The sequence below is a fragment of the Convolutriloba macropyga genome, chromosome 11 (genome assembly GCF_964194025.1).
Source record: "Convolutriloba macropyga chromosome 11, txConMacr16.3, whole genome shotgun sequence".
Lineage (NCBI taxonomy): Eukaryota > Metazoa > Xenacoelomorpha > Acoela > Convolutidae > Convolutriloba > Convolutriloba macropyga.
Genome location: NC_134478.1, coordinates 12,234,906 through 12,257,236, shown reverse-complemented (window position 1 = coordinate 12,257,236; position 22,331 = coordinate 12,234,906). Strand labels below are relative to the sequence as shown.

Sequence of the window (22,331 nt, the reverse complement as noted above, 5' to 3'; positions counted from 1 at the left end):
TGGTGAAAATAAAAATTTTATTTATATACATATATTTATTTATATTTATATATATATATATATATATATATATATATATATATGTATATATATTTGTGTGTGTGTGTGAATGTGTGTGTGTGGTGTGTGTGTTTGTTTGTGTGTGTGTGTGTGTGTGTGTGTGTGTGTGTGTGTGTGTGTGTGTGTGTGTGTGTGTGTGTGTGTGTGTGCGTAGGTGTTTATGTTATAGGCAGACGTTAAAGAGAAATCAAAACATTATTATTGAATAAGGCTCAAAGTTTATTCAAATTATCTGGTGAAAATAAAAATTTTATTGAACGGGAGAAAGAAAAAGAGTTCCGGAAAATCACATACCAACACAAGTTCCTTAGTAATTTGAGGCATCTAGAAAAATGTTCCACAACTTATCCATTGAATAATTAATTTAACATCTTTCCATAAACTTTAACTTCACACAAATTCAGATATCCGCTTTTTTGTTCGATCTTGATATATTCTCCAGGTGATGAACAAATAGATCTCCGCCAATGAGCATGTACAAAATATACGACCTCAGAGAGCTCTATGTTCTCACAGTTGCTCCAACATAAATCTTCAATACATGCGAACACCTCCATTACAATTCCACGGGCTAAAAATGAAGATTTGAAACTTGAACGATTGAAGATTGAAATAAAAGATCGACAATTTTCTCTGTTTATATGTACTCCATATCGCCTTAGTGCTTTAGCGCCTTGAGTAAAAAATTTATGATTTCTTCTCTTACCTTACATGATAAAATTCATCACAGAACTATATCGAAAAAGAAGTTATTATTAATTATAAAAAATTGAGTGCTTACTAGCGTTCGCCGGCAGCAGCATATCGATATAATTGATATTGGCGATTCCTTTTGTGAGCAAAATGAATACTAGGTTTCCCGCGTCTAATTCTGCAGCATCATAGCAGGAACCATCGTCGCCATCAACCAACACCTGTTCATCCGGATATGCGTCTTCGGACATCAGTTTCAGCAGGTCTGGGTTTTCTGGAACAAAAATAGTATCATTTATCTCAGGTATTGGAATCGACTTGTTGAAAATAAGTCCACCCCAGTTGAGGTCCGGACTTTATGAAAAGACGTCGGCTTTTACTTTATGATTAAAAATAAGGGGATGTGTAAATGATGAGTTTACTTACAGGCCTTACTTACAAGTCTGGTCAAATTATTTCATAAAGCTAAATCTTTTCATAAAAAATAGAGTCTTTCTAAAAAGTATTCTTACTGACTGGCGCTAGATCATCCGAGGAAGGTCTTTTCATAAACCAAGGCCTCAACTAGGACCGGAGTAGACATATAGGCAGGTCAAGTTTCCAGTGACCAAAATGACCACTGATAAGAACTTGTCAAAATCCAGCTTCCAAAATATCTAGTGCCTCTGTTTTCGTCTAACAACGTAATTCGAGCGCAATAGATATGGTTAGAAAAACAAATAGAATCAGAAGAGGTTAAAAGTGCAGGACAGTTTGGTCCAAGATATATACAAACGCTCCAAAAAAATTTGTGATCTTCATCTGGCGGCCCTTTATGTCAAATGAATATACAGAAAAAAAGGTCCCAGACAAAACAGTCCCAGACAAAATAGCTCTAAATTGTAAAATAGTCCCGGACAAAATATAGTCCACAAAAGCAGACAAAACGGTCCCGCTCAATACGCCTCCTTAGGAAGATCAATGGAAAGGCCTACTAGAAGGTCTAATGGAAAGGCCAAACAAAATCTAAAAAGAACATTTAAATATGTATTAAATATGTCTAAAAGAACATTTAAAACATAGCGATATATTGCGAAGTGTAGAATTTGAGAGTTTGAGTTGAAACTTCAATATCTAAAAAAAGTTCAAACTACAAATTTATCAGTGTAAATAAACCATAAAAAGTGGCGATAACTTCGAAGCTCCCACCAATAACGATGATCATAAAGCAACTCGCCAATCCTCCGTGTGGATATCAATGTCACATTCTCGGGTTGAGGGAACAATATTTTAAGTGCCAGTAGCTGCACTAGTACTGGTGCTAGTACTGGCACAGAGAAGAAACAGCGCAAACTCAACAACGAACGGTACCATTTTTGAACTACAGGAAACAAACATTTTTCCCAAAATGTGCGTCTGACTACGCACTTCTGAATTTTAGGAGCCTTCTGAGCAGTGAAAATCAATTAGACACTCCTTTTGAAGAGATCATATTGGCAATTCAAAACTATATTTCTCTCAAGGAGAGAGTAATAAAGGCGAAAAAGGCTAAATTTCTGTACGCTGTCCAAAAAAGTCCGATGACGATTTTGTAGCACGCCTTAGAGAAGAACCACGCTACTGGGACATTGGAACGCTTAAAACAGCAACCTGTTGCAATGACGAGTTGTAAAAATAATTTCTGTCTCAAGCTGACGCAAAATTAAGACTAACAGACGGCATCAAAAATATACTAACGACGTTTCTTTCTCAAATGACAAAAAACTTTGATTTTGGAAGCAAAGCAATGACCTTTTCACTGCTTTGCAGGTTCAGCAACAGGTTACAAATCATAAATCAAAAAACAGAAATGGTATATAACTTCAAAAGAACTTTAGATAACCAAATTAAAAAGTCACTGGTAATAAAGGCAGTGATAGATTGTGCGATAGATGTGGAGGTAAGCCGCACAGCATCAAGCAGTGTCCTGCGTGGAAATTGGAAATTTAACACCTGTGAAAAGATTGAGGATTTTACAAAAATATGCGGAGGTAAAATTGAGCCTAGTCAGGTATATTTAACTGACATAACAATTTAAGCGAGGGATAAAAAACCTACGTGTTTTAAAATCTTCAGAACCGGAGTTAAGAATGTACCATACACAAGAAAACCTGTATAACCTGTCAGTGAAATGGGAGTACATTACAGTAAAAAAAAGAAAAAGGCAAATTGATGCCCGTGCTTAAAGTACCACATCAACTTGATTCACCTGGGTTGGGTTAAGTAAACCTCTATTAAATGGGGAAAACAGATGTCTGAATGCTTTTGATGGTAATCAACTGACGCTTCTGGATCAATAACGAGCAATAAGTAAGTATCAGCCAAAACAATCAGAACTTGCGCAGTCTAACAAAGATTTTGGGCTATTTGGGGAGACGTACTACCATAAGAAAGCACCAACACAATGTGTGATGAGAGACTACCTGCAGCCAAAGGAGGGAAAGATATGTGAAATTTATACCGGGATTACACAAGCTGAAAGATAAAATAAAAGAGAAAAATCTTGAGTCTATCATTGAATTAGCAAATTGTTGTAGACAAATAGAATCAGATTTAGCTAAACATTTGTTAAATTTGAACTAACCTCCAAATAACAGGACAACGTTGGATGGGAGGAAAGAGGAGCAAAAAATTTTCTTAAAAATCAAAAGCTTGTTATCTGGTAATCTAATCGTACAATCCTACAGCTCGATTAAAACAAGCAATTGTTAAAAACAAACGCCACAAAAAAACAATAGGTGTTGCACTCTCCTGTTGTTTGATAGAAAGAACATCCTCTTGTTTACGTCGCCAGCAAATTGTCACACTCATACCAGAATTACTCCAATATTGAGTGAGATGAACTGGCAATTGTCTTTGCGGTCACATCCATGAAAAAATTCCTGCTAGAAAGGAGGTTCACTCTACAGTGTGACCACAGAACGCTCAAATATCTCTACCGAGAAATTACAAAACAGCATCAGCAAGAACCACTAAGTGGGCAAAAGCACCGATAGGAATTGACTTCGAATTGAAACTCGCACTTGCAGAACAGATTCCACATGATGATGCCTTGAGCAGAATAAATTTGAAGATGTTGATGGTAACGATGGAGCCCGCTTTTCCTTGATCATTGTCTATTTTGTCTAATTCGGACTAGATACTCAGTCAGACATCAAAACTAAGCTAGAAAATGACTGACTATTCAAATATCATCAATAAAAAATGCAACCTGAATGCTCCTCTGGCCATCCAAAATGGAAATATTTTTCGTGTTGTTGTACCTATCATTCCGCCCAAACTCAGACCTGTGGTAATGATTTAAGCTCATGAGACCTACCCCGGTAAAAATGCAAAAAAATTGTTGAAGTGATGACCTGGAACCCGGCATCAGTCACTATGTTCTTCGATATTTCAATAAATGACAAAAAATGCCAATACTACAAACCTTGCCTGTGGAAAACAGTACCTAATGGACCAGAAGCAGAAATGTGGAAAAGAAAATAAGGAATGGGTCTAGGTTAGCGACCAATGTAATAAGTGAAAGTAGGCACCGAAACAGTTTGGTTAGACGCCTTCCCTGCTGGAAATAGAATTTTGCGAACGGTGAAAGTTTACTTGAGTACAAGATTTGGTATATCAAAAACGTTAGTATCAGACAATGGTCCCAACTTTGCAAGCGTGCAAGCGGTTGACGTGAAACATTTGTGCCCATAACTGGGATTGGAGAGATGATGTCACTCATTTACCATCCAGGAGCAAATGGACATGCTGAGTGAGTCGTCTGAACGGTGAAAAAGGCTATTTAAGCCTGAAGTCCAAATTTGATTGTGTCATTTAGCGCTCTCCTACAGCAAGATTTGAGGACACATCAGAAATTGTGGTCGATACACCTGTGGAACTATCACTTGGAGGGAAAGTAGGACCTCCACCCGTCACTGGTTTTTATCTGTGTGAACCAGTTCTCTTCAAAGCAACGAGCAGTCCACCAAGAGTTCCAGTCACCCTTTTTATCCGCAAAAGGAGGGTTGCCTCACTCATCCAGCCGAATAACTAAAACAAGACAGTGCTTGTTGGTGACAATCAAATTGAAGGGCTAGAATTTGATGATATCAAGACTGAATCTACTGATTAGCAATCTACCGACTCACTAACCCAGAGCAGAGTTAGGCCATTTTGAATTCAATTAAAATCAGAGACCACTCTAATACTGGAGGATGATCAAAGAAACCAGTGTCACTTTGCTTTGCTCTTAATTTTGTCAAACAAAGTCAAACAACTACAAAATTTAACAGTCAAGCACAGTTTTTTTATTCAAATGCACTTTCACAATTTTTCCTTATTAAGAACTTATTGATAAATCAGGCAATCCTCAAGTAGTCTCCTTTGCTTTAACACAGGAAATTATAGCAGTCAATCTTTCATCTTATCAGTTGAAATTTTTTGTATATGATCAGTTGGAAAGCGAAACACATTTTAAACAATTCATAGTTCAATGCCCGTAAAAGAATGATTTAAATTAAGAAATCCATGGGGGATGGTCGATGACTACGGAAAAAAAGTAGGAATATTTTAGTAAACTACACTAATTTAAGTGAACTGGAGAAAATACTTAATAACAGCCATTTGTGACAAATAAAACAACTGACGGTAAAATTTCTTTAATCAGCTTTCAAACCTTTTCGACCAAGCAGAAATGGTCATAGCTGTCTCCCCATTAAAGAAATCAAATATAAATCTCTCTCTGAAAATGATTTCATAACATCACTTCGACCGATACTGGTATGACATTTTAGTTTTTCAAATGCAATCGGGCATATTTATCACGATACAAAAAATGTTGCTATTGATTATATAACAAGACTACAATTTGAAATCATTCTGTGTTCATTTTTTGGGTTTTTTCAGCTCTTATCGAAATCGGCACTGAATCTATTTTCATAAATATACAATAGATATGCAACAAAATGCAATCTTAAACGAGAGCGGCACCTCAAGTATAAAAAATCTTTCTTTTTTATCAATCGTAGGCGTGCTTTCTCATGTTTATTACATCTTAACGCCTCTGATTGGTTACAACACACCACTTGGATTACAGGTAACATTGAAGACAAAATTTTTCACCACCTTTTCCCCATTGTTAGATAATAATTAGCCGCTTTAACTGAACTCAACTATACTTATTCGAGTTCAAAAAACGACCTAATTCAACGCTGGCGGACTATTCCGCTTTTAACAAATTACACTATAGATTTTTCTTCTTGGAAAGTGAACATCTATTGGAAGTATGAAAAAACGAAAAAATGAAACAAAATTAGTCTGTCCTATATGCCCCAGTAATATTTCAAATAACCTATTGAATATGCGGAATGATCAATTCTTTGAAACCTGTTCAGAACTGCGAAATATTAGACTACAAATGAAGTTTTAAAAGTATTAAGCTTTAAAGCTAAATTCTTTTAAAACTTTTGCAGGCTAATTAAAATAAAATAAAAATTAAATGGTAAGAGTATCAGGAATCAATGGCGTAGTGGATTGAGTGATGGCTCCTGTGTTCGAGTCCCAGCCATTGCTATATATTTTTTGAAAAATCAGTGATTTTCAGCGCGTTTCTTGCTAATTTTCAGCGCATTTTTATGTCAGGTTTTTGCGCTGAAATTTTTGAAAAATCAGCTCATTTCAGCGCATTTCTTACATAACTTTTCTCGACCGGGTTAACTATTTTGATAATAAAACAAGGAACAGAATGTAACTATGAAAACAAGTCCGAATAGATGATCATCAAGAGGAACGTCCCAAAAATTTCCTGGAAAATAGTGGTGTTCTTGTCTCTATTGTATTATATCTCTGTTTTAAGTTTTGTTATTTATATAAAAAACGAATACAAGCAACTTCCTCCCTAAGTTATCTTGCTTCTTGCTAAATTGTTTCAAGTTAATATAACACAACCAATCAAATCATACATCGATCTATGTTTTTATTCCTTGAATTCAGAACTTGCATTAAAATTACTTCAAAAACTCATCAAGATGCATGCAAATGTATATAGCATGATAAAAATTATTTGTGAAATTTTTTTGACTTATTGTTAATTTTTAATTATTTTAACAAATAGCCTCTACCTAATGCTGGATTTTGTTTTTATTAACTTTTTGTGTTTTATCTATATTGCTTGTGAGAGCTGTTTTCTCGGTCTAAAAATGCTCCGCTGTGAAAAATCCCGTAGTTGATCAAACCAGCGTTTGTTAATAGCCTGGTCCAAAGAAAGAAAATGAAAAAAAAGCATTAAAACTTACCTCATTGTTTTGTTAATATTTAACGATTGAAACAATAACAGAAATTTGCATCTTCCCAAATTTGATTTTTGGTAACTACTCAGGTTGCCCGAACTTGGTAAGGCCATAGTACGGCACCGTATAAGTCTTTGATCAAAACCGTACTAAGATCTTGTTAAGTTTTCCACGGGCCGTAGTAAGGCCGTACTAATATTCTAAGGTACCGTACTAAGGCCGTACCAAGATTAATACGGCGGAGTTACAAACAAACAAATATAGGAGATTTTGAGAAGAGCACTAGGTAAAATACCAGCTTGAACTCTATCTCCAAACAAAACAAAGCATAATAAATCGTTATTTTAACAAAAAAAATTTAAAGTTCGCTAATCGCAAAATTCGCAAATTTCCGTATGAAAAACTAAGTCTAGACAAGCTATAGCAAAAATTCTTTTTGCTTTACACTTTAACTACAAGGCACCGTACTAAGTTTTGTAATTTTTCAGAGATTTAAAAAGTTATCAGCTATTAATTTCAAAATAATCCTTCTAGAAATTACGCAAAAAGCGCGATCAATTCTTTGAGTTCGATCTAAAGTAATTAATATTAAATTTATGGCAAAAAATTACAGCGTAATTGCTTCCTCAAATTCGTGCAACTTATAAATTGGGGCAACTTATTTCAACATGCAGAATGGCTACGCGAAATAAAAAAGCGTTACAAAGTTTTGCTACTGGTTTCCATATAGTGCAATTATTTGGAAATTTGTCTTTTCGGAAAATGGACACGTAATCGTAATTAAATTAGATTTGCTCTAACGTAAGATAGAATCCTCATAACACTAGAACAAAAAATCACACGAATATCGTCTGTTCATTTTTTCTTCTCCTTTATTCATATTTAATTCAATATTTTTTGAACAACGCTCATTGCTTAGGGCTCAAATCAAAAGTGTTGAAACGTGAACTATTCTGTTTATTTTTTTCTCACAACTATATGATTATTCTTTACGGTTTGCCAATCGATTCACTTGGTGATCTTTTTTTCTAATGATCACTAGAAGAAAGGACTTCAGAGCCCATGCAATGCAGATGAGTTTTTAGTAGTAGCAGTAGTAGAAATAGTAGTAGTAGTAGTAGTAGTAGTAGCAGTAGTAGTAGTAGTAGTAGTAGTAGTAGTAGTAGTAGTAGTAGTAGTAGTAGTATTAGTAGTAGTAGAAGTAGTAGTAGTAGTAGTAGTAGTAGTAGTAGTAGTAGTAGTAGTAGTAGTAGTAGTAGTAGTAGTAGTAGTAGTAATAGTTATAGTAGTAGTAGTAGTAGTAGGAGTAGTATTAGTAGTAGTAGTAGTAGTAGTAGTAGTAGTAGTAGTAGTAGTAGTAGTAGTAGTAGTAGTAGTAGTAGTAGTAGTAGTAGTAGTAGTAGTAGTAGTAGTAGTAGTAGTAGTAGTAGTAGTAGTAGTAGTAGTAGTAGCTGTAGCCTAACTTGAAAATGGCCCATTTTTGGCCCATTTTCAAGTTTGGCTACAGAATCTCAGTACCCAAATTCAAGTGCCCATTTTCGAGTTAAAATCGTCGTACCCGAATTCCTGTTTTGGGATGCCCATTTTCAAGTTTTCAAAATGAGACCAAATTACAGTTTGGCCCGATCCCCATTTTCATGTCTACTCATATGACTAGTATGACTCGACAAAAAAATGGGTATGGTTTATTTTTTGTTGCGGCCAATACAATAGTTTAACTTAAAACACTTAAATTTAACTTAGAGACATAAATCCTTCTCAAATTTTTGAAAAACTAAAATCTTGTTTTTTTAAAAACTATTGTTATTGGACAAATTTTCTGCGGGGCTGTCAACTGGGGAAGATCCCCTATTTTTTGATCCCCCTGAAATTTTTTTTGCCTTTTTAAAACGAATGTTTTATTGCTGAAATTCACACGTAATCAGTCAGGTGATGTACAATGTGGAAAATGATATCTGCTATTTTTTTTAGCAGAAAGTAAGTTTTACTAAACTTTATGAAGACATAACTAAAAATTATATTAACAATTGTCTGCAATTCGATCAAAGTCGCAACTGTTACCTATTGAGTCGAATAGGAGTTGTTTTGAAAAAAATGAGTGTAAAACGACTTTAAAATTAACCAAAAAAACTCAAATTGAAGAAATTAGAAGATCATCTCGAGCTGAAGTCTAAGCTTGAATTTGTCGTTACGCAAAAAATACAATTTTAGCTTCTGTCACTTATGTGAGCTATTTCTAGCTCAATATGCCATTGAACGTTGTTTTTTGCGTTATTTGATCCCTATTTATAATTATTTCAACGTGACGGGAGACAGCGAAGCAACTAATTAAACAAAAATTATTTGAACTAAAATAAACACCTGGCTGGAAGTCTCTCGAGACCTTATTATCACGTTCTTGATGCCGACTAAACTTTTCTTTTTATATTGTGTAATAAATTCAGTAGAAATGTGGTTCTGCTGTTTTAAAAGCATAGAAAGGCCAATAAAATTGACCTTTTTTGATTTTCAACTTGAATATTCCAACTTTATAATTTTGGATTATAATCAATTCCTGCAGGGATCCACTATTACAAGGGATGTTGCAAAATCCAGTTTTTAACAGAAAGTGTGCTGAGTTTTAAATGGTGTTTTAAAGTGTGCTTGAAATCCCATTTTATTTCCGTTATTTTAAGCCCATGTTTGTTTCCGGTAATTAATCCCTAAACAGGCGATGGAATTAGAGAAAATTGAAATCCGCAAAATTTTTTTTAAAAACACCGGTTTTCGCAACTCTAAAACACTTAGTTTTTATTACATTGTGATACCAATCTTCTCCAAGCCGTTCACATGCAGAATTGTTAACTATCCCGTGGATGAAGAGGTGTTTTGAAAAAAATGGAGCGGCCAAAGACTTTGACTTTAAGCAAAAAAGATCAATTTGAAAAAAAAAATTAGGGGAAGATCTCGAGTTGAGGGCTCTGGCCTTCAACTAGGGATGATCCCCTATTTTTTTGACCCCCCGAGAAATCCTTTCTTATGTCCGTTATTTTAAGCCCATGTTTGTTTCCGGTAATTAATCCCTAAACAGGCTATGGACTTAGAGAAAATTGAAATCCGCAAAATTTTTTTAAAAACTCCGGATTTCTCAACTCTAAAACACTTAATTTTTATTATATTGTGATACCAATCTTCTCCAAGCCGTTCACAGGCAGTCCTGTTAACTATCCCGTGGATGAAGAGGTGTTTTGAAAAAAATGGAGCGGCCAAAGACTTTGACTTTAAGCAAAAAAGATCAATTTGAAAAAAAATAGGGGATCATCTCGAGTTGAGGGCTCTGGCCTTCAACTCGGGATGATCCCCTATTTTTTTACCCCCCGAGAAATCCCATTTTATGTCCATTATTTTAAACCCAAGTTTGTTTCCGGTATTTAATCCCTAAATAGGCGATGGACTTAGAGAAAATTGAAATCCGCAAAATTTTTTTTAAAAACTCCGGATTTCGCAACTCTAAAACACCTAATTTTTATTATATTGTGATACCAATCTTCTCCAAGCCGTTCACAGGCAGAATTGTTAACTATCCCGTGGATGAAGAGGTGTTTTGAAAAAAATGGAGCTGCCAAAGACTTTGACTTTAAGCAAAAACGATCAATTTGAAAAAAAAAAATAGAGGATGATCTCGAGTTGAGGGCTCTGGCCTTCAACTCGGGATGATCCCCTATTTTTTTGAACCCCCGGGAAATCCTTTTTTATGTCCGTTATTTTAAGCCCATGTTTGTTTCCGGTAATTAATCCCTAAACAGGCTATGGACTTAGAGAAAATTGAAATCCGCAAAATTTTTTTTAAAAATTCCGGATTTCTCAACTCTAAAACACTTAATTTTTATTATATTGTGATACCAATCTTCTCCAAGCCGTTCACATGCAGAATTGTTAACTATCCCGGGGATGAAGAGGTGTTTTGAAGAAAATGGAGCGGCCAAAGACTTTGACTTTAAGCAAAAAAAATCAATTAGAAAAAAAAAAGGGGGTCATCTCGAGTTGAGGGCTCTTGTCTTCAACTCGGGATGATCCCCTATTTTTTGACCCCCTGAGAAATCCCAGTTTATGTCCGTTATTTTAAGCCCATGTTTGTTTCCGGTAAATAATCCCAAAACAGGCGATGGAATTAGAGAAAATTGAAATCCGCAAAAAAATTTTCAAAAACTCCGGATTTCGCAACTCTAAAACACTTAATTGTTATTATATTGTGATACCAATCTTCTCCAAGCCGTTCACAGGCAGATTTGTTAACTATCGCAAGGATGAAGAGGTGTTTTGAAAAAAATGGAGCGGCCAAAGACTTTGACATTAAGCAAAAAAAAATCAAATTGAAAAAAAAAATAGGGGATCATCTCGAGTTGAGGGCTCTGGCCTTCATCTCGGGATGATCCCCTATTTTTTTGACCCTCGAGAAATTCCAATTTATGTCCGTTATTTTATGCCCGTGTTTGTTTCCGGTAACTAATCCCTAAACAGGCTATGGACTTAGAGAAAATTGAAATCCGCAAAATTTTTTTAAAAACTCCGGATTTCTCAACTCTAAAACACTTAATTTTTATTATATTGTGATACCAATTTTCTCCAAGCCGTTCACAGGCAGTCTTGTTAATTATCCCGTGGATGAAGAGGTGCTTTGAAAAAAAATGGAGCGGCCAAAGACTTTGACTTTAAGCAAAAGAAATCAATTTGAAAAAAAAAATAGGGAATCGTCTCGATTTGAAGGCTCTGGCCCCTCAGAAATCATTTTTTCTTACCCCTGTAGCAAACAAAACGTATGTCCGTTATTTTAGGCCACTTTTTTCCCTGTAACTGATCCCTAATCAGGCAATGGACATCGAAAAAAACTGAAAGCACTCAAAAGCATTCTACTCATACCAAAATTTTGGGCTAATTTTTAATGTCTTTAAACAATTTAGGCTGGATTTATCCGTACGAACATCCATAAGGAGTTCGAGGAATTGGTATGACAATTATTTTTATGTTTAATAGAAAAACCTGGCGACCAGACCAATAGGGCCACTTTGGCATTCTTTTTTCGAACCCAAATTCTAGTTTTTTGGTTTTTCAAAGTTTTCCCCTTGTATTATTAAAATATGTGCAGTTTCATCAAGGTAAGTATCTTTTTCTCCATTAAACTGAATTGTAACAATAAACAGTATTTCAGAAATGACATGAGAAACCGTTCTCAAATTCGTTTTTCTGTACCTTGAACTCTTATTTTTTTGTTTCAGATTTTTTTTGCTTCCTTTTTTTTCGAAGTTATTATACTTTCTGCTTCAAAAAAAACAACTGGAGGAAAATAACTATATCGCAAAGGTACTAAAAAACTTTCTTGCATAAAAATGATCATTTTTGTTTATGTTGTTCTCTTTGAATGGATCTCACCTTTTTCAGTTTGACTTCAACAAACTGCGATGTACCCAAATTCAAGTTTTTCACAAAAAATCAACATCAACTGAAAACAACAACAAAACGGTTTTTCCAGTTTAAAGTTGTAATTAAAAAATTGTTTTCGGAAAGCTTTGTGACCCAACAAGCAAACTGAAAACATTAAAAAGAAAAAAAAAGTTGCAAAAACGACCTATCAACTTTAATAATTTTCTGCTGCTTGACAAGAGTTTGACATAAATTTCAGAACTATATTTTTAGAATTGGGAGCTGAAAATATCCAGATCGCTGACTCTTAACATGTTTATATCAAAACATTTTGAAGCACAATCCTCAGTAGCATAAATTTTGAATGGCCTTCTTTTTGCTGAGTCTCGTCGGAAATTGCTTCTGGTGTTCGAAATAGTTTTTCATTTTTTCTTATGCTATTTGAATCGAAAAATCGGCCCTTTTAAATCCAGATAGCATTCTGAAATTGAGGTTCCATAAATATTTTGCTGAGCTCATTAAAATTAACCGTCTTCCAAATATTCGCATCCGGCCAAAAATTATAAAAAATTCGTACCCAAATTCAAGTCGAGAATTTTAAAAACCTTTTTTTCTCGGTTTTTAATAGATATTAGAATCCAGCAAAATGTTACTTGTCTTGTATGACTATTTTTAGTCGACATGCGAAATTTCAGACTCCAGGACTCATTTTTGAGTTTTTGCCTCATTCCACTTTTCTTGCAGTTCAGTGGTCACTCGTTTGGGTCACGTTCATTTTATGACCTAAAAATTAGGTCGTTTCCAGGCACTAAACGCAACTGCACTACAAGATCAAAAATGCCAGAACTTAGTCATACAGCACCGAAATTGAAAGAAAAAATCAAAAACATTAATTTTTGATGAAGAAACAGAGTTTTCAATTTCCCTTACTGTTTGGCCGCGGATGTCACCCTACTCCGCTCGGTCAATAAAACAACAAATAAGAGAGCTAGAATGATTTAAAAAATTGTTCTGGAAAGCTCTCAAGCGTGACTATCAATCTACGATAAGAAAAAGTAATTTTTATATGCAAAATTGAGAGAAAAGTGCAGTTTTTTCAAAAATTAATTAATTTTTTAAAACCTAATAAAAACCAAAGAAATGCTTTTCAAATAGGGCCATTTTCAGTTTTGGCTAGATTAACATCTTGGCTAACGAAAGCAAGTTTTATCTGAGCTCTGGGAACAGAAATGAGAAATCTCCGAGCAAAACCGTAATCCGCGGATCGCTTACCCCAAATTCAAGTCGGCCGTAGTAGTAGTAGTAGTAGTAGTAGTAGTAGTAGTAGTAGTAGTAGTAGTAGTAGTAGTAGTAGTAGTAGTATTGGGGGACAAAACCCAACCTCTCCTCCCCGCGGTGTCCCCTGGGATAAGTGGTGCAGCAGCTGCCCGTAGGGCAGATGCCTAGTACCACCGAGCTAACGAGGCAAAGGTCCTCTAGTTGGTGGCGCGACTAGTTGTATATTAGCCTGAAAACCCAATGCAAGGAGTTCAAACAAAAATGGCCCCGAGTCCCGGGTAAGGGGTGCGAAGAATCTCCCGTGGAATCGAAATCTCAGAATTGGAATCCTCAATGTCAGTACACTGGCTCAATCAGGTTCACTAGAAAACCTGAAAATGGACCTAAAGAAGTACAATTTGGACGTTCTGGGAGTGCAGGAAACAAGACTGGAGGAGCAGGAAATAGATCTGGGCAATCACAAGCTCTTCCTCACTGACTCCTGGCTATCGACCGCAAAAGCGAGACAAGGAGGAGTTGGTATTGCAGTGACGAGAAGACTTGCGGGTAGCATAATTGAGCAAGTTGCTGTTAGTGAGCGAGTGGCTTATGTGAAGTTTGCAGCTCAGAGACGAGCTAACATTGTTGTGATTGTGTGGTATGCGCCCACAAATGAAGCTGACGACTTAGCGAAACACAATTTTTGGAATCAGTTGAGCAGCTTGGTATCCAGTTTCAAACAAAGGGAGAGAGACCTCGTCGGAGACTTCAATGCGGAACCTGGTTGTAAACGTCGCTTTGAAACTGCAAGAGGCTGCAAAGTGCCTGAAGCCAGATTCTGCAAGTCTAAGAAATCGAAGAGGGTCGAAGACAGAGCGTCAAATTTTGTTGGTCTAGAAAAAAGCCTCACTTGTCAGAAGTGCACGAGGAAATTCGCGACTGTGAAAGGCCGACGAATTCACGAGTCACGATACTGCGGCAGAGAAGAGGCTGGAAGGTCTCGCATTTTCTCCTGCAATGTCCACGATCGAGATGGAGTGGAGTTCAAAAATGTAGAAGCTTTCAAGTATCTCGGTTCTTTCGTGAGCTTGCAACATGGTGACCTAAAGGAATTTAGTGTCAAGCTGGCGGAAGGCAGACAGCGATTTGCGAGCTTTCAGAAGCTTTGGAAGAGCAAACAACTTAGTATTCCCCTCAAATGCAAGTTATACAGAGCTCTCGTGTTGTCAGTGCTCTTATATAGCTCTGAAACGTGGACCATGAATAAATCAATGCAACGGAAACTTGAGAGCTTTCACATCAGTTGTCTGCGAAGGATACTATGTTTTTCATATCTGGAGAGGGTGACAAATGAAGAAGTACTGGATAGATCACGTATGTCGACACTTTCTGCAATGATCATGAATAAACGGTTGAAATGGTTTGGCCATGTCCTGAGGATGAATGACGATCGTCTAGTGATCCGAGCCTTCACCTGAGAGCCGACAGAAAAATATCGTTATCCTAAACGAGCTCCAGGGGGTCAATGAAAGACGTGGATGGATCAACTTGAAGAAGACTGCTCAAGGAACAACATGAGCTACATCACCTTATGACAGAAAGCGAAGCGAAATGAGAGTCTAAATCCCGCTTCAACAGTTTTGTCGACCGGCATTTCCTGGATTAAATAAACCCAAATAAGCTCAAACTTTTATGCATTTTTTTAACCTGTTCGTACTTATTGTCATTGTTCCTTTATTTCTTTCTGGAAATTAAGTGTTCAAACAGTAGTAGTAGTAGTAGTAGTAGTAGTAGTAGTAGTAGTAGTAGTAGTAGTAGTAGTAGTAGTAGTAGTAGTAGTAGTAGTAGTAGTAGTAGTAGTAGTAGTAGTAGTAGTAGTAGTAGTAGTAGTAGTAGTAGTAGTAGTAGTAGTAGTGGGGGACAAAATCCAACCTCACCTCCACGTGGTGTCCCCTGGGGGTAGGTCATGTGCTGCGGCTCTACGCTCACATGGTCGAGCTAACGAGGCACTGGTCTTCTAGTTTGTGGCGCAACTAGTCGTATCTCAGCCTTCAAACACCAAAGCAATGAGTACAATGAACCATGGCCCCGAGTCCCGGGTAAGGGGTGCTAAGAATCTCCCGAGGAACCAACTCAGAATTGCAACTTTAAACGTCAGAACACTGACCCAAGCCGGATCTCTAGAGGCTTTGAAAATGGATCTGGCGCGATACAAGTTGGATATTCTGGGAGTGCAGGAGACGAGATTGCAGGAGCAAGAAAATGATCTCGGAGACCACAAGCTCTACCTGTCTGACTCGTGGTTGTCTGGTGTAAAGTCGAGACAAGGAGGAGTGGGCGTTGCTGTAAAGAAGTCATTGATAAACAGCATCGTAGAACAAGTGGCTCTAAGTGAACGTATTTGCTACGTCAAGTTCGCGGCTCAGAGGAGAGCCAATCTAGCTGTTGTTGTCTGCTACGCACCTACGAATGAAGCTAGTCTCCAAGAGAAGGATTTGTTTTGGAGTCAACTTTCAGACCTAGTTTCCAGTTTCAAACATAGGGAGCGTATTTGTGTCATCGGTGACCTCAATGCAGAGCCTGGACACCAGTTGAATGACACCATGAGCTGCAGAGGCCCGTTTGGAATGGGTGAAGAAAATGAAAACTCTGAAAAGTTGTTATCATTTTGCACTTCACACAAATTGCTCGTAGGTGGTACATGGTTCCAGCATCGACAAGTGCATCGGTACACCTTCAACCCTCCCGATCCGAGTTGTCGAAAAAAGATGCTGGATCACATTCTGTTTGCAGAGAGATACAGAGGATGTCTGACGAATGTGAGGACCAGAAGAGGGAAAACCACAATTACCGATCACGAACTGGTCATTGCGGAAGTATCTATGAAACTTTTGTCTAAAAAGTCATGCTGCACGCCCAGAATCAGTTCTGCAAAGCTGCAAGATGAAACAACGCGTGACTTATTCACGCAGGAGGTCAAGTTACATCTTGATAAGAGCGGCGATTTCGAGAATACAGAGCAGTCTTGGGACAATTTTCGAAAAGCCCTGAACCAAGCAGCAGTGAAATGCCTCCTTCCGGACAAGCGAGTGAACAAACCTTGGATTTCTCCAGATTCTCTGGAACTTATCCGGAAACGAGCCGATCTACAGTTAAAGAAACACAGCAGCGCGGAGGCGCTGTTAGAGTTCACAAACTGCTGTAAGGAAGTCAGAAAAGCTCTACGTGCAGACAAACGGGCATGGCTTGAACGCAAAGGCCAAGAAGTGCAGAGCTTCGCGGACAGAGGCAACTTAAAGGAGGTTTTTGGGGCATCACAGCAGATTTGCCGAAACTGGAGGCCCCAGTTGACCAAATTAGTTTCAAGCACTGGCGTCAACTTACGGACGAAAGAGGAACGACTTGAACGCTGGACGGAACATTTTAGTCAACTCCTGAATCCCTCAAAATCCAGTTGCAGTACGAGATTGGATCCCGAAGAAGCAGCTGAAAGCTTGCCGATTGACCTGAGCCCAATTCGATTTGAAGAAGTGCTTGAAGCTGTCCGCAGGTTGAAGAATGGCAAGGCAAGTGGACCCGATAACATTTCCTGTGAGATGTTGAAAGCACACAAGGGTATTGTCGAGTGGCTCTGGGACATCATAGATAAATGTTGGTCGACGGAAGTTCTGCCCGATGACTGGAAGGTAGCAGAAATTGTCCCATTATACAAGATTAAAGGAAAGAGGTCAGAGTGTTCGTACCACCGAGGGATCTCTCTATTGTCAGTACCAGGCAAAGTGTTCGCTTCCGTTACTCTCAATCGATGCAAAGATTCAGTGGATCGCGTCTTAAGGGAAGAGCAGTGCGGCTTCAGAAAAAGCAGAGGATGCGCCGATCAACTCTTTGCCCTGCGTCAAATAATAGAGAAATCAATGGCGTTTCAATTGGATATTACTTTCGAGCGGCATTCGATTCTGTCGATCGTGAGCAGATGTACCAGATAATGAAACACTATGGTCTGCCGCAAAAAGTGATAAACATCATAAGAAACAGCTATGATGGATTCAAATGTCGAGTCAAAGCCGAAGGTGAGAAGGGACGCTTATTTGATGTCAGAACAGGCGTTAGGCAGGGTGATGTGTGGTCCCCAATCCTATTCGGCCTTGTCATCAACTACATTTTAGCTAACTCGGTGCATGGAGGATTAGACATTGGGAGATTGGTGGCTGACTTAGATTTTGCTGATGATGTTGCTCTCGTGGGGGTCTCAGACAGTGAGGTGCAAGAAAACCTACATCGAATCGAGGCCCTAGCGGAAGCCGCTGGTCTGAAGATTAATGTGGCCAAAACAAAGAATATGGGCGTAAAATGCGACAGCCCAAATGTTGTTGCAGTGCCTAGTATCCAACAGAACGTGGAGATACTCACTGGAACACATAAAGGCAAACTAGGACTCCTGGCAGAGACATCTAGCCAGTCACGACTAACCATCGGCACGGAGGTGCTGCTGGGAACGAAAAAGAAAGCGGGCTGGTTCGAAACACAAGATGGCCGGAAGCTCAGATTGAAAAGCTTAGCGGAGGCTAAGCCAGCGTTGGTAGCTTCACAACAACAATCTGCAGTAGCGGATTTAGAGTCGCTAGAAAATGAGAGTGGGTCAGCGGTGGCTGATCAAGAGTCTTTAAGATGTCAGAACTGTCAGCGGCAATTCAGTACAGTTACCGGACGCAAAGTGCACCAAACAAGATTCTGCAAAGCCGGTTTGTCAAAAAATGTCGTCGACAAGTCAAAGTTCGAGCAACTAGAGGCGAGCCTCACCTGTGACAAGTGTGAAAGGAAGTTCAAAACAGTCAATGGCCGAAAAGTTCACCAATCGAGATACTGTGGCAAACCTAAAGCAGCTGCCACACGCGTGTTTTCCTGCAAAGTACAAGATGTTATCGGAAACGAGTTTGAAAACATAGAAGCGTTCAAGTATCTCGGATCATATGTCAGCCTCAAGCATGGAGACCTCCAGGAAGTCAATTGCAAACTTGCAGAAGGTAGACAACGGTTTGCTAACTTCCAAAATCTCTGGAAGAGCAAGCAGCTCAGCGTGCACCTCAAGTGCAATTTGTACAAAGCACTCGTTTTATCAGCCGTGCTGTACAGCTCAGAGACTTGGACTCTTTCGAAATTAATGGAGAGAAAACTTGAGAGTTTCCACTGTGGTTGTCTTCGGAGAATTCTACGTGTGTCATATCTGGAGAAAGCAACGAACGATGAAATTATGTCAAGATCGCGAATGCCCCAACTATCCACGATGATCATGCTCAAACGGATAAAATGGTACGGTCACATCCAGAGAATGGAACCAGGAAGATTAGCCCGCAGTGCCTTCGATTGGGACCCGCCCGATCAATACGCCCATGCCAGACGCGCTCCTGGGGGGCAACGGAAAACGTGGATGAGTCAAATCGAAGGAGACTGTGTACGAAACAAAGTATCGTTCACCAGATTGCAGGAGAAAGCAGCAACCGGGTCAAAGAATGCCTTCAACAATTTTGTCGTACAGCACTTCACAGAATAACCAAACAAATAACTCTTCTTGTTTTGTTTGTATTTGTATTTGTATTTGTATTTGTTGCCAACCGTGCCTTTATTTCATATTTGGAATTAAAGTGTTGAAACAGTAGTAGTAGTAGTAGTAGTAGTAGTAGTAGTAGTAGTAGTAGTAGTAGTAGTAGTAGTAGTAGTAGTAGTAGTAGTAGTAGTAGTAGTAGTAGTAGTAGTAGTAGTAGTAGTAGTAGTAGTAGTAGTAGTAGTAGTAGTAGTCTAAAAAGCCATGTTTCACGCCCAGAATCAGTTCTGCAAAGCTGCAAGATGAAACAACGCGTGACTTGTTCACGCAGGAGGTCAAGTTACATCTTGATAAGAGCGGCGATTTCGAGAGTACAGAGCAGTCTTGGGACAATTTTCGAAAAGCCCTGAACCAAGCAGCAGTGAAATGCCTCCTTCCGGACAAGCGAGTGAACAAACCTTGGATTTCTCCAGATTCTCTGGAACTTATCCGGAAACGAGCTGATCTACAGTTGAAGAAACACAGCAGCGCGGTGGCGTTGTTAGAGTTCACAAACTGCTGTAAGGAAGTCAGAAAAGCTCTACGTGCAGACAAACGGGCATGGCTTGAACGCAAAGGCCAAGAAGTGCAGAGCTTTGCGGACAGAGGCAACTTGAAGGAGGTTTTTGGGGCATCACAGCAGATTTGCCGAAACTGGAGTCCCCAGTTGACCAAATTAGTTTCAAGCACTGGCGTCAACTTACGGACGAAAGAGGAACGACTTGAACGCTGGACGGAACATTTTAGTCAACTCCTGAATCCCTCAACATCCAGTTGCAGTACGAGATTGGATCCCGAAGAAGCAGCTGAAAGCTTGTCGATTGACCTGAGCCCAATTCGATTTGAAGAAGTGCTTGAAGCTGTCCGCAGGTGGAAGAATGGCAAGGCAAGTGGACCCGATAACATTTACTGTGAGATGTTGAAAGCACACAAGGGTATTGTCGAGTGGCTCTGGGACATCATAGATAAATGTTGGTCGACGGAAGTTCTGCCCGATGACTGGAAGGTAGCAGAAATAGTCCCATTATAGGGATCTCTCTATTGTCAGTACCAGGCAAAGTGTTCGCTTCCGTTATTCTCAATCGATGCAAAGATTCAGTGGATCGCGTCTTAAGGGAAGAGCAGTGCGGCTTCAGAAAAAGCAGAGGATGCGCCGATCAACTCTTTGCCCTGCGTCAAATAATAGAGAAATCAATGGCGTTTCAATTGGATATTACTTTCGAGCGGCATTCGATTCTGTCGATCGTGAGCAGATGTACCAGATAATGAAACACTATGGTCTTCCGCAAAAAGTGATAAACATCATAAGAAACAGCTATGATGGATTCAAATGTCAAGTCAAAGCCGAAGGTGAGAAAGGACGCTTATTTGATGTCAGAACGGGCGTTAGGCAGGGTGATGTGTGGTCCCCAGTCCTATTCGGCCTTGTCATCAACTACATTTTGGCTAACTCGGTGCATGGAGGATTAGACATTGGGAGATTGGTGGCTGACTTAGATTTTGCTGATGATGTTGCTCTCGTGGGGGTCTCAGACAGTGAGGTGCAAGAAAACCTACATCGAATCGAGGCCCTAGCGGAAGCCGCTGGTCTGAAGATTAATGTGGCCAAAACAAAGAATATGGGCGTAAAATGCGACAGCCCAAATGTTGTTGCAGTGCCTAGTATCCAACAGAACGTGGAGATACTCACTGGAACACATAAAGGCAAACTAGGACTCCTGGCAGAGACATCTAGCCAGTCACGACTAACCATCGGCACGGAGGTGCTGCTGGGAACGAAAAAGAAAGCGGGCTGGTTCGAAACACAAGATGGCCGGAAGCTCAGATTGAAAAGCTTAGCGGAGGCTAAGCCAGCGTTGGTAGCTTCACAACAACAATCTGCAGTAGCGGATTTAGAGTCGCTAGAAAATGAGAGTGGGTCAGCGGTGGCTGATCAAGAGTCTTTAAGATGTCAGAACTGTCAGCGGCAATTCAGTACAGTTACCGGACGCAAAGTGCACCAAACAAGATTCTGCAAAGCCGGTTTGTCAAAGAATGTCGTCGACAAGTCAAAGTTCGAGCAACTAGAGGCGAGCCTCACCTGTGACAAGTGTGAAAGGAAGTTCAAAACAGTCAATGGCCGAAAAGTTCACCAATCGAGATACTGTGGCAAACCTAAAGCAGCTGCCACACGCGTGTTTTCCTGCAAAGTACAAGATGTTATCGGAAACGAGTTTGAAAACATAGAAGCGTTCAAGTATCTCGGATCATATGTCAGCCTCAAGCATGGAGACCTCCAGGAAGTCAATTGCAAACTTGCAGAAGGTAGACAACGGTTTGCTAACTTCCAAAATCTCTGGAAGAGCAAGCAGCTCAGCGTGCACCTCAAGTGCAATTTGTACAAAGCACTCGTTTTATCAGCCGTGCTGTACAGCTCAGAGACTTGGACTCTTTCGAAATTAATGCAGAGAAAACTTGAGAGTTTCCACTGTGGTTGTCTTCGGAGAATTCTACGTGTGTCATATCTGGAGAAAGCAACGAACGATGAAATTATGTCAAGATCGCGAATGCCCCAACTATCCACGATGATCATGCTCAAACGGATAAAATGGTACGGTCACATCCAGAGAATGGAACCAGGAAGATTAGCCCGCAGTGCCTTCGATTGGGACCCGCCCGATCAATACGCCCATGCCAGACGCGCTCCTGGGGGGCAACGGAAAACGTGGATGAGTCAAATCGAAGGAGACTGTGTACGAAACAAAGTATCGTTCACCAGATTGCAGGAGAAAGCAGCAACCGGGTCAAAGAATGCCTTCAACAATTTCGTCGTACAGCACTTCACAGAATAACCAAACAAATAACTCTTCTTGTTTTGTTTGTATTTGTATTTGTATTTGTATTTGTTGCCAACCGTGCCTTTATTTCATATTTGGAATTAAAGTGTTGAAACAGTAGTAGTAGTAGTAGTAGTAGTAGTAGTAGTAGTAGTAGTAGTAGTAGTAGTAGTAGTAGTAGTAGTAGTAGTAGTAGTAGTAGTAGTAGTAGTAGTATTGGGGGACAAAATCCAACCT

General features: G+C 39.1%; 2 protein-coding genes across 5 annotated transcripts in view; one reads left to right on the top strand and one right to left on the bottom strand.

Moving 5' to 3' along the window:
• The window catches only part of LOC142349540 (endoplasmic reticulum resident protein 44-like), a 558,035-nt gene that overhangs the window by 437,073 nt on the left and 98,631 nt on the right, over positions 1-22,331 (top strand). The window lies entirely within an intron of this gene.
• Positions 248-22,331, bottom strand: part of LOC142349685 (uncharacterized) — a 46,328-nt gene continuing 24,244 nt past the window's right edge. The window contains exons 3-4 of the mRNA XM_075401412.1: positions 842-1,027; positions 248-631 (exon numbers count right to left, since the gene is read on the bottom strand). Coding sequence (XP_075257527.1) covers positions 420-631; positions 842-1,027 — 398 coding nt within the window. The 3' untranslated portion in view covers positions 248-419. The remainder of the gene's footprint in view (positions 632-841; positions 1,028-22,331) is intronic.